This window comes from Monodelphis domestica, chromosome 2 (assembly GCF_027887165.1).
Source record: "Monodelphis domestica isolate mMonDom1 chromosome 2, mMonDom1.pri, whole genome shotgun sequence".
NCBI classification, from domain to species: domain Eukaryota; kingdom Metazoa; phylum Chordata; class Mammalia; order Didelphimorphia; family Didelphidae; genus Monodelphis; species Monodelphis domestica.
The window spans coordinates 498,966,516-498,982,003 of NC_077228.1; the positions used below are offsets into that span (position 1 = coordinate 498,966,516).

The following is a 15,488-nucleotide window of genomic DNA, read 5'->3' on the forward strand; positions in this document are numbered from 1 at the left end:
GACTAGAATTGTGCTTTTATTCAGTAGCATAGAGAACACCAGTTGAGCATATTCCCTCTACCAGTAGAAATTACTACTTGCTCTCAGACAGTTACTTGAGACACTAAGAAATGGCTTGTCTAGGGTCACACAGTCAGTATGTGTCAGAGGCAGGAGTTCAGCTAAGATCTTAACTCCTCTATCCCTCTATCTTTCATTGGGCATGTATGAGGAAACTATTAATGACTGGTGTTAACAATGAGATAAGATACAGAATTGAGAGTTGGAGAAAAATATGTAAATTATTTTTCTTGAGGATTTTTCTCCCTGATTAAGTTTACTTTGACTTGAGGTGGTCAGCACTCAGGATTCTGCTGTCCCCTCATTCATTACCCATCGCCCTGTTCACATCTTTGCCCCTACGTATGAAAGAAGATGGCAGAAGGACTGGAAGCTAGAGCAGACTAGAAGGCAATACGAAGTGGAAAGCTACTCCATTTCTGTTTTCCATAGAAATAATGTATATAAATTGCTTTGTACACCTTTTAATGTTATATAAATTTCAACCATTATTATTATTACCATTGTAATAGTTACTTCCTCATCTTTTTTGGTGGGGGGGAGCAGATAGAAAACCTAAAGACAATTTACTATCCAGCTACTTTTCTCTTATAATTAACATGCTATAAACTGCTGTATAAGTGGTTAAAATGCCTGGCGTTGTAATTAAATAAGAATACTGAGATATAAACTCATCTTCTATAGATTCATTGAAAGCACCTTTGGGACAGAAGCAGGCAGGAGCCCAAGGATAACACTTCATCCAATTCCGATATGGTTTTGATTTCTTCCAATCTTGTTCAATAAACCTCTGATAATAAACATTAGGTAAAGTATAAAGCAGGGACATATAGTCTGCCAAAAGTATTCTCTGTTTTGAAAGAGGAGACCCATCAAAGGGTCCAGGCCAAGGAGGGATAGTGAGGTCCTAACCATGTTTCAAGCTATCACTGACATTGTGTTGATAGTATCAAATCCACTACAGTTTCCTATAAAAGACCAGTAATTGCTCAAAGGAGTTTGGCCTAACCATCAACACAAGAAAAACCAAATGGATGAAGAACATCCAAATGTCAGCACACTCATCTGAATGGACACCCTATGAGACTTGTCCAACAGTTTGTATGTCTGGGATAGACGGTACAGATGAACAGTGAGTTCAGCCCAAGTTGAAAATGAAGAGATGGAAAGGTACCTAGTAGGTGTAAGCAGGTTGTACCATACAACCCTTGAGTAATTACAAAGAAAACAGGAGTAAATAATTTCATTAGTGATTTATATGACAAGAAAAGAAGGCACATTAATCATGTGGTGAGAGAGAAAGATGAGAGATGGATGGCCAGCATACTCCACTGCTACCTTCATAATGGAGGCAGAAAATGAGGAAAGCCTTTGGCCCATTGGATGAACTCTTCATAGTAAACTTTTCAGAGGACAAGGACTAGAAGGTGCACACAGAAAAAGGCATCCCTGGAGGGAAGTCTTGAATCTATGAGAACACTAAACCATTTGAGTTTTTCAGTTAATGTCCCATGCACATTGTTACAGAGGTAGGGAAAATGGCGGCTTTTGTAATGGAATAAGCAGATTGGGATACTGGCTCATCTTTTGTAGATTCGGAAGGATTTTTTTGGATGATTCCAATTGCAGACAAGATATCATGGATGCAGTAAAGCTCATTCTGTTTCCACATGGCTTCGATTTCTTTTGATGGGTCTCTTATCCCATGTCTTAGACATTAGGAGTAACTGGTATGGTAATATCTATTGAAATGCATCTAAAATTTTATAGTCCATGGTGGTTGTAGACAAAGTTTCTATCTACAATGATACTCTGACTCCAGTAAGATTTATTTGCTGAATTCTCAAGAATTGGGGGCAGGGAGGGGTGTATTCACAGCATGAGAATATTTCATCTGATATTGTATAAAAGAAAGTTTTAATAGCCACCTAATGGTGATTTTCTAGGTACCTGGTACATGTTTGACAGTATACACTATACAGTTTCCATCACTTCATTGTTTTATTTGTATTAGTCAATAAGTCTGGATGCCTTAAGAAAAATCATCAAATTTTTTTTAAATAGCTGGGGTTAGTGATCTGGTCCTGTATGACTGTAATAAGTACCTCTTTTATTTTTATTGTTTCTCTTGTCTCATCAACACTGTTTCATACAACATGGTGTAGAGGATAAATAGTTGGCTTTGGAACCAGGAAAAATTGAATTCAAGTCCCATTGACATTCACTAGCTATATGAACCTCCATAAGTCACTTAATCTCCTCAGGTCCCATTTTCCTCTTCTAAAAATGAAAGAATTGGACTAGAGGATCCCTAAGTTCCTTTCCAGCCCTGGAACTAGGATCCCATGATCATGGTACAAAATAATTTCAAGAGGGAAAAGACACAAAACAGCTGAAGCCAGAGGGAATCGGGAAAGGCCTCATGTAGGCTGTGGTAGCTGAGCTATTATTTTAGAGGAAACAAGAGGTTCTCTAAGGAGGTGAGAAAAGAATTTATTCTCTGCCTGGAACTGACATGTGACAAGTAGCTAGCAGCCTTGTTAGACTGAAATGGAAAGTGGGTAAAAGAATGTATGTAATATGTAGCAGGAAAAAATTGGAAAATGAGGGGAGTGTCCATTGATTAGGGAATGACTGTACAAATTGTGGTATCTGTTAGTGATGGGATACTATTGTGCTTAAAGGAATAATGAACTGGAGGAATTCCATGTGAACTGGAAAGACCTCCAGGAATTGATGCAGAGTGAAAGGAGCAGAACCAGGAGAACATTGTACACAGAGACTGATACACTGTGGTACAATCAAATGTAATGGACTTCTCTACTAGCAGCAATGCAATGACCCAGGACAATTCTGAGGGACTTATGAGAAAGAATGTATCCACCTCCAGAGAAAGAACTGTGGGAGTAGAAACACAGAAGAAAAACAACTGCTTGATCACATGGGTCAATGGGGATATGGTTGGGGATGTAGACTCTAAATGATCACCCTAATGCAAATATTAATAATATGGAAATAGGTATTGATCAATGTAAATAGGTCTTGATACATGTAAAACCCAGTGGAATTACGCGTCAGCTACAGGGGGTGGGGGGAGGAGGGAAGGGAAAGAACATGAATCTTGTAACCATGGAAAAATATTCTAAATTAATTAAACAAAAATTTTCAATTCAAAAAAATAATATGCAGTAGGCCTGGAAAGGAAGGTGAGAGCCAGATTGTGGAAGGGTTCAAATGCTAAACTGAGGATATTATATTCTATCTCAGAGGCATTAGGGAGCCCCTGAATATCCTTGAGGGAAGCATCCCAAAGGCAGCATACTCTATGGATTGCATGTCCATTACTGATCTTGACTCTAAAACCTACAATGGTAATGATGATGACATTAATAATAGTGTTGATAGGTGCTTGTAAAATGGGAAGTAGAAAGCAATCCTCAAAGGAAAGCTTCTGGGGGTGTTTGAGATGAGAGTTAGTTTACAGAATCCAAAAAGGGAATATTCGAGTACTGCTGCTGGACCAGCTCAGCCTTTCAAGGTCGGCTGGTCACCTTGTCCAACGGAGGGGAGAAGTCATTGTGGGAACTGATGACTGTCTCTCCCAGGGAGCATCTCAGAGTATTTTGATTAAGAGAACATTTCCTGGATTTGGAGGACATGTTTCAACAAGCAAGCATCAAAGTCAACTCAGGGAAGACAGAATAATTAATCACAGGCTAGGACAGGGCTGACCAACTGGCAGATGGACCGATAAGGCCTTTCAAAGGAAGTGTTATACTCAGGGAGCGTGGCTGCGCCTGGCTGCCCTTTGGATTGAGATTTGTGAAGAGATAAATGTTTTCCCTACATACTACAAAGGGTGGGGGAATCACCAAGGAGTCAGAGGGCAGGGGGATTAGGAAGGATGCTTTCACCTTCTATTAGGTGAGAGAACAGCAACTTGGGTCACACACATACACATACTCACATTTCCCTCCTCTTTTGTACACACTGTACTATTTTCTGATAAGGAAGGGAGCTGGCTTCTACTTCCTCTGCCCTGATCCATCCTAGAATTCAGCTAGGTAAGAGAAGGGGGTGGAGAGGAGTGTGATGTGTCTGGATGGCAGGGCTGGCACAGAATGATAACTCCAGCCACCAGAGCAGGTCTACTTTAAGGCTTTACTTTAAAAAGTGGGCATCTGTCATAGGATCAAGGGATTTGGGGTTGCAGCATGGGATGGGATGGACTTACAAGATTATCTAGCCCAACTGTATCATTAGACAGATGAGAATAATGAATTTGAACCCAGGTCCTCAGACTCCAGAGCCAGTGTTCTCCCTACTGGGTGTGATGCTTCCTGTGTTCTATTATGGCATATGGTATGCTTTTCAGAGTTCAAATGAGGGAAAACATCAAACAAGTTAGCTAAGTATTACTGTGAAGTTGACAAAAAGTTCAAGGTTGCCTTCTTTTTAACTCATAATCAATAAAGGTCAAACAGTTCCCACGCTGCATGGGCCCAGCTCCTAAAAAGGTCTATTGATTGTTTTGGAACCACATTTTCTGCCCAGATAGTCTCTTGTTGAATGTTTAGTTTCCCAAATAAATATTTTTCTGTTTCAGTTATGGTCCCATCTGCCTTTAGTTTTCTGGCTTTTCACCTCCGTTACTCTGCTATCTTTCCCACCATGAAGCCAGGAATGAATTAGTCATGAGCCTGCATAGTAGCATTCCCTCCCTTTGTCCACTTCTCCAGGAGCTAGTCCTTGACTTCTTTCTCGTTTAAGCACACTTATAAGTGTTTTTATATAGCAACTAGAAAGGGCAGGTAGGCAGAAGAGCAAACCCCACCACAAGTTGCATTCTGGGCACCCCACTCAAATTGGGGCATCCCTCTCAAACCCTCAGAGTCCATCTAAGTCACTCTAGACCCAGGTGAGTCTGAGCCTACTTGTACCTACTGGCCATAGAGACACATATGCAGCTTTGACTTTGAGGTCAATTTGAGGGAAATTCTCAAGGACTCTTCAATAAAGAACGGGTGTAGTGAATGGTCTCAAGTCATTGATCATAGAGAAGAACCAGAAGGGACCTTCAAGATAATCCAGCCCAACTAATTCAAATGAGAAAAAAAAAAAGATAATCCAGCCCAACCCCCTCATTTGCCAGAGGAGGAAACTATAAGGACAAGAGTTATATGACTTATCCAAGGTCACATACATAGTAAGAGATAGACCTGGGATGTGAAGCCATGGAATTACAGGGGAGGAGACTTTTTAGCTATATATGAAAGCCCTATATAATCAACTGTCTAGTTCCCTAAGAAAACTTTATTATTGTTTTATGCTGACTGACAGAGACCATCACCTAAAAGATAGAGAGATCTATGGAAAGCTAAGCATTATCAGCTTGATTGTTCACTCTGTTGTTTTCTCTCTAGAGACAGCAATGGTTTACTGGATAGGGCACTGGCCTTGGAATTTAGAAGACCTTGATTCAAATCCTGCCTCAGACATTTACTGGCTGTATGACTGTGGACAAATCACTTAATTCTATGCCTCAGTTTCCAAAAAATGAAGGGATTGGACTCGTTGACCTCTAGATAACTTCTAACTCTAAATCTCTGATTCTAGTTTCTGTAACATCATCTAGAATATAGCAAGTATCAAATAAATGGTCATTCAGTCCCAAGGAGTCCCCAGTACTAGGTCCTATTCATATCAAGTTTTTACAAAGCACTTCTCTTATACTAACCCAGTGAAAACAGAGAGTAAAAATATCACTATCCTCATTTTAAGGAGGGGGAGGGGGCAAAATAAAGGCTCAAAGAATTAAATATCTGGCCCCTTGGTCAAAGATCTGGTCAGAGACAGACCTGGAACCAATTTATTGAATTCCAAGTCCAGTGCGCTTTCTACTAGCAACTTGTTATCAGGACACTAAGCTTATGATATAGTCTACACTGAGGAATAAAGTAATAAAAATAATAATAGCTAGCATTTATATGGCTTCTTCGGTTTATAAAGCACTTTTCCGATATGTTCTAACCTTCTTCCCTCCCCATCTGCTGCACATATATGCACTCCCCCAATCCCAACCAGTCCCCGACATACCAGAATTACCTGTTTACTGGAAGACATGTTGGTGAGTGTACTAATACTGCTGGTGTCTGTGACCACCATGGCAGACGGAAACCGGGAGGTGTGGGAATACTGGGGGGGCTCCTGCTTGTGCGCGTACACTGGAGAGAAAGAGAATGGAGAGTATCAGGATCAACATTCAGAGATGAGTAGATAGTAGTCACCCCAAAGGGGACCCATCCTGTTAGTTAGCCCTCGGTTGGAATGGAGGTGATATCTATAAAATTGCTTCCTAAACCCAATTCTATTTCCTTTTACAGCTTGAAGGTCTGGGTCATGGAGAACACTGGTTTAGAATATAGATCCTCAACTTAAAAACAGGAAATAAACATTTATTAAATACCTGCTAAGTATTTAATACTTAATACACTGCTAAGACAGTGTGCTATGGGTAAAAAATCCTCTGCCCTCAAGAAGTTTCCATTGTGCTGGATTTTTTTTTAAACGAGACTTTTGATTTCATTGCTATAGAAATTTTCTAAGGAAATCTCTCTTCTAAAGCAAGCTTACAATCTGTTCTGCACTTTCAGGGTTCTAGTTGCTTTGGAGCATTAAGAGATTAGATGGCTTATTCTGGGTCCTATAACCAAGAGGTGGAGGACAGGACAGGGAACATTAAAAACACTGTAAAAATCTTGGCTACCCTGTCAATTTTGCTGAAATTATTCTCTCTCTCTCTCTCTCTCTCTCTCTCTCTCTCTCTCTCTCTCTCTCTCTCTCTCTCTCTCTCTCTCTCTCTCTCTCTCTCTCTCATCATTTTTTGTTCCATAGGTAGAAGAGTGATAGATTCAGAAGGGAAGGTGGTATAAAAACAAAAGATTCTCAATAAAATTTAAGTTTAAAATATGTGCGCTCAGTTCTGAAAAACCAAAAAACCACTAATGGTCTTGAGAAAAATAGAGAAAGAATCATGCCTTCCTCTTATGGGAGAAGTGGGGCAATATTGGGACTGAGTGGTGTATACTTTGCCATATGTAGTCACTATATTGGGTATGTATACTTTTTTTTCCCTTTGTTACAAAGAAGGGTTCAGTCTAGATAAAGGAAAAGTTTTTTCTTGATTGTTTTTTTTCCCTCTGTTACAAAGAAGGATTCAGTCTGGATAAAGGAAAGGTTTTTTCTTGATTTTGTTTGGAGTTTTTTCCCCCTCCAGAAATAACTGTAGTTATAAAAGGCATCCATAGGACTTTTTTTTTAATGGTTATGATAGTTTGTACTTGAAAAGGGCCTGATGTGATGGCTCATTGTGTCTAGTAAGGGACATTTAGCCTTGACATTCTAATGATAGCTGATGGTCATGGGCCTGCTCAAAGCCATGCCAGTCTTGGGGCCAGTCACCTGGGAGGTCAGCCCCAGGTTCTGACTAGAAGGGGGAGGGAGCAAAGGAAGAGCCACGTGAGTAGGGGTCAGAAGGAAGAGTCCTGGCAAGGGAGACTTAGGGCTCAGATTCAGGCCATGGCAGTCATAAAAATGTGATTGGAATGTGAGATGGGGATTACAAACCTGCTTCACAGATCTCTACCGGGATGAAGAACTAAGGGGACAGAGGCATCTGAACTTGGCTTTGCTCCCTCCCATCCCATGGTCCTGCTCCAAAACTGCCCACAGAAGTGAAAGAAAATCCCTGGCTCTGACTCCTACTCAGTGGCTGATTCCCAATTCCTCCTGGGAGGGCTGGGGGTGGAAGGAGGCTTCTTTATGTCCCTGTGGAGCTGTTTTGTCTAAACTAGGGAAATGAGCTCTGCCCTGAGATCTACTACTTATCCTCTGAGTGCGACCTGAGGCTGGAACTGGGCCTGGAGCTCCCTGGAGCATCACCTTGGGATGCTGACAAAAGCCTGAGACATGTCGTCTCTTGATAAGACATCTGATGGCAGTTGCAGGAGGGAGGCCAGGGTGAGTCAAAAGGAAAGGAAAAGCTTACCTATAGGAACAATTTAGAGAAGGGGAAGAAGTAGGAAATGTCTTCTTAAAATAGAGAAGCAACTTCCTCCTGCTAGTCCTTCCCCCACCACTCCCTTCCAAGATGAATCATATTATCTCAAGAAATAGGAAAAAGTGGGGAAAAGAGTCAGCATTAGAGAGGATACTAGAGGCCTCCTCTATCCTGTATTTTGACCTCACAGTGTCAGCCTTTCCTGATCCCCCAAACTTCTGGCACCCTCTCCCTCAAATTACCTTGTTTTCATTGATATCTATCCACTATATATTCACCATTTAACTCTCTATGGACTTATTGTCTCCCCCAATAGAATATAAGTTCCTTGTGGATAAGAATTGCTTCATTCTTTGTACCTGTATCCCCAGCACATTTGGTACCTGCTATATAAATCCTTGTTGACTGATGTACTTCCCAGAATTACCCTCAGGAGATCTTCCCCTTGAGAGGCTCCAGGCAGGGGAAAGGAAACCCAGAATCAGAAAATCTACAGTTCAACAGGGCTTTAGAGCTCTTCTAACCTAGGAACTCAACCTGGGGGTCATGAACTTCATTTTTAATAAACAGATCATTTTATTTCTTTTTTTATAATTTTATTTTTCTTTTTTATGTATTGAAATTTTTTATTTAATTAATTAATTTAGAATATTTTTCCATGGTTACATGATTCATGTTCTTTCCCTCCACCACTCATAGCCAACAAACAATTCCACTGGGTTTTACATGTGTCATTGATCATTCTGTTCCAATAATATTAGTTTCCCTTGTAGTCCTATGTATTTTATTTTACATATTTAAAAGCATTATTCTGAGGAGTCTGTAGGCTGTTCACCAGACCACACAAAAAAAAGGTTAAGAAGCTCTGGTCTTGCCTATCCCTCCCCATTTTCATTCCCCTAGTTCTTAGGGTTCCTCTAGCCTTTCTGTAATTATTTTGCATTTGTGTATGTATATACCCACATATGTGTATATACATGTGTGTCACTTATGGTAAAAAGTAAGTTCATGGGGGGCAGCTGGGTAGCTCAGTGGACTGAGAGCCAGGCCTAGAGACAGGAGGTCCTAGGTTCAAATCTAGCCTCAGACACTTCCCAGCTGTGTGAACCTGGGCAAGTCACTTAACCCCCATTGCCTTAAAAAAAAAAAAAGTAAGTTCATGGAGGCCAGACACTATTTTGGTTTTGCCCAGTTGGTTCTCTGTGCCTACTATTGTACCTGGTATATAGTAGGTATTTAATAAATGCTTATTGAATAGAATTCAACTGAATGAGGAAAATGAGTCCCAAAAAGAAGCAAAGGTTCAGAGATATAAGCCTGGAAGCCTTAGAGGCTGAGTCTAGCCCTTTTGTTTTACAGATGAAGGAAACTAAAGCAAAGAGAGAATGAATGACTTATCCCAAGTCATGTATCTAGTTTGGGGTGCAATTTGAACCCATGTCTTCCTGTCTCCAAATATAGCATCCTCTCCACTAAACCTCAGTCCTTCTAGACTCACTCTGCTCTGCCCAGCAGTCTAGAATAGTATTTAACAAGTCTTATTCGCTCCCTCTGGAAGGAGATAGACATAATCTTCGAAAACATCTGGAACATTTGAGAGATCAGAACCCAGGGTAAGAGGGACTAGAGAGCCTTGCCAGGGTCCAACCCACCCACCCTTGCCTTGCCCAACTCCTTACTGTGGGAGTTCTGTAGCTGAGTTACTGCCGCCATGAAAGGCTGCTGGGCCATGGGGTTCCCAGGGGTCTGCTGCAGAAGCGGCTGTTGGTGAGGACTATGCAGCTGTGGGGGGAACTGGGCAGGCTGCAGGGCGGCCAAGCTGCCTGCCACGCTGTTGATGACAGGGACGCTCTGACCTTGGGACGTGTTGAGGCCTGTGGGAGCAAGAGAAGACAGTGGAGAAGCCTTCTAATACAGGGACTCCAAGCTCAGCGACAGCTCCCTCCCCCTCACCAGGAGCTGGGAGAAAAGGGCAGGGGACTGAGGAGAGATGCAGAAACAGATGGAGAAAGGTAACAGGGGGCAGGGGAGAGGAAGGGAGAGACAGAGAGACAGGGAAAGACAGAGGCATAAAGAAGGGGGAGAAGGAGGGAAAGCAAAACATAGAGACAGAGACAAGAAGAGACAGAATAACAAAGAAAAAAGGACAGACAAAGAAAGAGAAAGGGGAAACAGACAAGGATGGAAAGATAGATGGGAAAAGAGAAGGGGGAGAGGGAAGGAGAGAAAGAGGCAGAAAGACAGAGAAAGAGGGAGGAGAAAAAGAGACAAGAACACAGAGAGGCAGGGAGAGAGAGAGCGAGAAAGAGAGTGAGTGATAAAGAGAGAGAAAGAAAGAGTGAGAAAGAGGGAGGCAGAGAGAGATAGAGAGAGGGAAGGAAGGAGGATGGGAGAAAGAGACAGAGACAGAGACAGAGAAGTCATCTCTTAGGGCAAGAGAAAGTCAATGCAAATCAATTTTCCCAAATCTCTGAAATCTTTTCCTTTGGTCATTTCTTAAGGCAAAATACTATTCCATTATATCCATATATTGTACTTTGTTCACCATTCTCCCATTGATGGGCACTTTCTTAGTTTTCAGGTCTTTGTCACCACAGAAAGGACTGCTATAAATATGTGTGTACATTAGCATCCTTTTGCTCTTTTTTCAATCTCTTCAATTTAGACCTAGTATAAAGTAGTATTGTTGGGTCCGAGGATGTGCTCTCTTTAGTGACTTTTAGAGCAATGAATATTACAAGGATTTTTTTTTTGCTTTTCTTTTTTTTCAGGTAGGAAGAAGAGAAAATAAATGTTTATTAATTGAGATAAAATAAATGTTGATTTTAAAAAGAGAGGAAGAAAGCCAGTGCTCCCCATCAGAGGAGAGTGAGCAGAGGAGCCTGGGAATCCAGGCTACAGGGTGATATCTCTGATAAAGTAGGGTTCACAGCTCCCAGGAGGAACTAGTCTGAGTCCCACCAGCAGAGGGCAGGAATGTGAAGGATCCTAAGCTCTGCTAAAAGGCATTCTCTTGTAAACAGAGAAATAGGAATAGTCTTATCTGGTCTGATGCTTTAAGTGTGTTGGCCTATTTATTTGCTAGCTATACTCTAAGAGACAATGTCTGAACATTGGTGTCAGGCAGTAGAAGGTACTATCATTAGGGTGCAAGATAGATACCAGGGAAGAAGGAGCTAATATTAAATCAGTCTGTCCTTGCAATTGGTTATACTAGGTATTGCCATGCTCCCATCCTCTGGGTGTGTACTCAGCTCCCTTGACACTAAGATGGTGGCCCCAGGACCTGGCTTACATTGTAGCCTGATCCTATGCCATCAAGGCCTTTACTGCATCTGAATTTGCACATTAGACTCTATGCAGACTTTCCCAGAATTCTCCCCCAAGGATGTGTACTAAAACTCCAAAAACAGTAACAGAGACTTGATGACTGTGTGTGTGTGTGTGTGTGTGTGTGTGTGTCTGTGTGTGTGTGTGTGTGACTTGAGGAAAATAGTGGCAGGTTATAATAGGGGTACCATGGGATGTTGGGAGGGGAGAAATCAGGAAAATGGGGAAAATACTATATCAATTGTATTTGCTCAATTATTTTCTTTGTTATAAAAGAAGAACCAATGAGGGGGAGGGACAAAGTTTTTCCCCCATAAATAATTATGATGTGATAAAACCTCCTCTTCACTCTCTAGTCTGCCTGCCGTGTCATAAGATCCCAGAAGCACAGTTTTACAGTTTGAAGGAAGCTTAAATAAAGAACATCTTATCCAATATCCTCATTTTACAGATGAGGAAACTGAGCCTCAGAGAAGCTAAATGACTTGACCATATTGACAGCAAATAACATAAGTGAAATAAACCCATTGTCCTTCTCAGTGAGCCACACAGACAAGTCCCTTGACCCTGCTTCTTTAGGACAGGTAGGGCATAAAAAGGGGGACCAAAAGGGGGGGGGGGGCTCCAGGAGGGAAAAAGTATTTTCTTAGGTATCCCAAGTGAAGTGAGACAGGCAAAGTACATCAGACACACCCAAAGATCTGGGAGCCTTTAAGAGGGTGAAGACCTTTTTGTCCTGCCCCCTCCCCAATCCAACCCAAGATAATGCAAAGCCTTCAACAATTGCACACTGGGAGCTTTAACTGATATTGTTATCAGCTGCCTAGAAGGCTGGAGCCTTTGGCAGAATTACAAGAGCAGAAATGGTCTTCTTGGTTTGCTGAGGGTGGGGAGCTCAAGAGGTTCTCAGCCTTCTGATCTTCCTCAAAGCTATTCCATCTTCTAGTCCCCCAATAGCCCAGCCTTTCTCCAACTCTTCAGTGTTCCTTCTCATTCTTTGTTCCTTCTTTCCACTTCTTGCCCAAAGATCTGAGCTCTGGGGAAACCCCACTGATCTATTATTTATACTGGAGTCAACAAATGGCCTCCAAGGCCATTTGGTCCAACGCCTTCATTTTACAGATGCCCAGAAAAGGAAAATGACTAAGTCATATAAATAGGAAGAGGTAAGACTTGAACCCAGATCCTCTTCCAGTTGTACCATACTGACCTCTCATGTAAAATGGGATAAGGACTAGACTTATCATTTCATTGGCCAAAGAAATCTTGGTTGAGGAAAATTCAATTATCAATGCAGTTGACCACTTCTCTAAAACTTATGGTCTTAGAGAGCTGCCTAGAGCACTGGGGGATTGGGACTTGCTCAGGGTCACACAACACAGTGGCACAGCAAAGACAGAATTTTAACACAGATCTTCCTGGTTCTGGTTTCTACAGGAAGAGAGGTAATTCAGTTCCTGATAGGTGGGCTGTGAAAGGGACTGAGACCTGCCCATATAGACAGAAAAAGGGTCTTGTGGTAATCATTTTGTGCTTGTTCACTTGTTTTTCAGTAGTGTTTGACTCTTCATGACCCATTTGGGGTTTTCTTAGCAAAGATTCTAGTGTAGTTGGTCATTCCATTCTCTAGCTCATTTTTACAGATGAGGAAACTAAGGCAAAAAGGCTTAAGTGACTTGCCCAGGAGTCACACAGCTAGTGTCTGAGGATGTATTTGAACTTATAAAGTCTTCCTTACTCCAGCCCTACAATCCATCCATTGTACCTCCTAGCTGCCCCTATGGTAATCATGCTTGGTACTAATAAAGTACTTTAGAGGGTTTAAAAAAAATACTTCACTGAAATCATTTCACTTGACCTTCACAATTCCCCACAAGGACTATAGGTATCATCATCCCCATTTGACAGTTGAAAAAACTGAGGCTGGAGAAGTTTTGTGCAGAGGGGAGACCTAACCACAGAGAAATAGTGTGGCACACAGAATGGAAAATGTCATGAATTGGTTGAGTAAACCTGAGTTCAAATCCCATCTCTGATATTCATGTGACCATGTAACCAATGTGGTATTAACTTGAATTCCCTGGGCTTCAGTTTATTTATACTTCAAATGAAAGAATTGAGCTCAATTATCTCTAAGGTACCATCCTGCTCTCAGTCTATGCTCATAGGATTTACATATGTTATCTCTTTGGATCCTCACAACAACTCTGGGTGCTAGGTGCTTTATTATAGTTCTCATTTTACAGATGAGGAAAATAGAGAGAGATGTTAAGTGACTTGCCCAGGATCATGCAACTAGTATGTGTCTGCAGCTGGATTTAGGGTTTCTTGACTCCAGTTCCATTGCTCTACACACTGAGCCATATGACCCTATGAGCTCCCTAACTTCTGGAAATCGAGTCCTCTATGCACACACTACTCCAGTCTAGGTACACAGGATTGGTAGTCATTTCCTTCTTCTCCTGCAATCTGAATTTCATGACCCCAGTCGTAGAACTTCATGAATAAATCTAATGAGGGAACAGAGGGTGGCCTTGAGTAGCAATGGCAAAAGGTTCCTGGTCATTCTATCCAAATTTCTTCAATTTCTCTTCCCTACTCTACCTGGGGAAAACAGAAAGGAAAATTAACAAGACTGAGAACAGACTGAAATCAGTATTAGGTAGTGCTTGAATCAAGAGAATTTTTTTATAAAAGGAATTGGGATGGCTTATCTATAGCCACAAGTCCTCTAGGGAAGACTTCTCAAATCAGCAGGATGGCTTGAAGCCCTAGATCCCCCATTCAAAGGCCAAATGTTGACACATGCAAACCTTTTTGACTCCAACTATTTCATAATTCAGGAGATGGTTCAGGGGAAAACCCTGCATGGTTATAGTCTTTTATATGGTGAGTTTCTCAAAGATTCCTTTGATTCCCATTTGAATCTCCCTCTGATTAAAAAAAAAATCATGGATTTCCAAGTAGCTGAGGAAAAGGGGGCAATACCAACATGTCTTTGAATCAACCATTTCAGGAGTAATCACGTTCATTTCTTAGGTGTTGCTGGGCCAAGAGTGAGGATTATCTGTATTCCAACCTAATCTCAGGCATGAATAAATTGTGTGAGCCTGGGAAAGTAATTTAATTTGTTTGCCTCAATTTACCCAATTTTAATATGAGAAGAATAACGGCACCTACTTCCCAGGGTTGTTGGAAGCTTAATAAATATAGATTGCTCAGCATCATGTCCGGCATATAGTAGGTGCTATATTTATGTTTATTCACACTTCCCCTCTCTCCCCTGTTATCTGGGCTCAATATGCCACATGTGAAGACAGTGAAGGGAATATATAGGTTAGATCTACTTGGTGAGAAAAGATAAATAAACCTATCTGGAGAGAAGGAGAGAAAAGATAGAGCAGAGAAAAAAGATCACAAAACTGAGTATACCCTCTGGTCCAGAGATGGATATCACTACTTGGACTATAAAAATCAAATGGCTTGGTCATTGTCATAAATATAGTAAACAGCAGAACCAATATCTGAATATGAGTGCCTTGACCCCAAATCCAAAGCATGCATGCAAATGTTTTCTTTAAATCTGCATTAAAATGTACAAAAATATTTATAGCATCACTTTTTGTGGTGGTAACGATCTCTAAACTAGTGGGTGCCATCAATTGGGGAATGGCTAAGCAGATTATAGTCTGCGAGTGTAATTAATATGGCATATGAATATAATAAATTACATATCATTGCCCTGCAAGAAATGATAAAAGGACTGGATTCAGAGAAACCTGAGAAGAGTTGCATGAACAGATGCAGAGTGAAGCGAGCAGAACCAGAAGAACAAGTTATACAATAACAACATTATAAAGACAAACAACTTTTGTAAACATAAGTACTCTGATCAATGGAATGACCATCCATGACTCCAGGAGACCGATAATGAGCCATGCTACTCATTTCCTAACAGATTGGTGACAGGCTCAAGAGGTAGAGTCATTTTTGGACAGAACCAATGCAGTAATTTGTTCTGCTTGATTATGCACACAAG

The 15,488-nt window shown here is 41.2% G+C and overlaps 1 protein-coding gene across 4 annotated transcripts in view; it reads right to left on the bottom strand.

Moving 5' to 3' along the window:
- HNF1B (HNF1 homeobox B) overlaps window positions 1–15,488 on the bottom strand; it is a 92,341-nt gene that overhangs the window by 7,750 nt on the left and 69,103 nt on the right. For 2 of the 4 annotated variants that reach the window (XM_016429223.2, XM_016429222.2), the window contains exons 7-8: window positions 9,799–9,993; window positions 6,157–6,284 (exon numbers count right to left, since the gene is read on the bottom strand). In XM_016429223.2, the coding sequence (XP_016284709.1) occupies window positions 6,157–6,284; window positions 9,799–9,993 (323 nt within the window). The remainder of the gene's footprint in view (window positions 1–6,156; window positions 6,285–9,798; window positions 9,994–15,488) is intronic. The other 2 variants (XM_007485496.2, XM_016429224.2) reach the window with 2 other exon arrangements.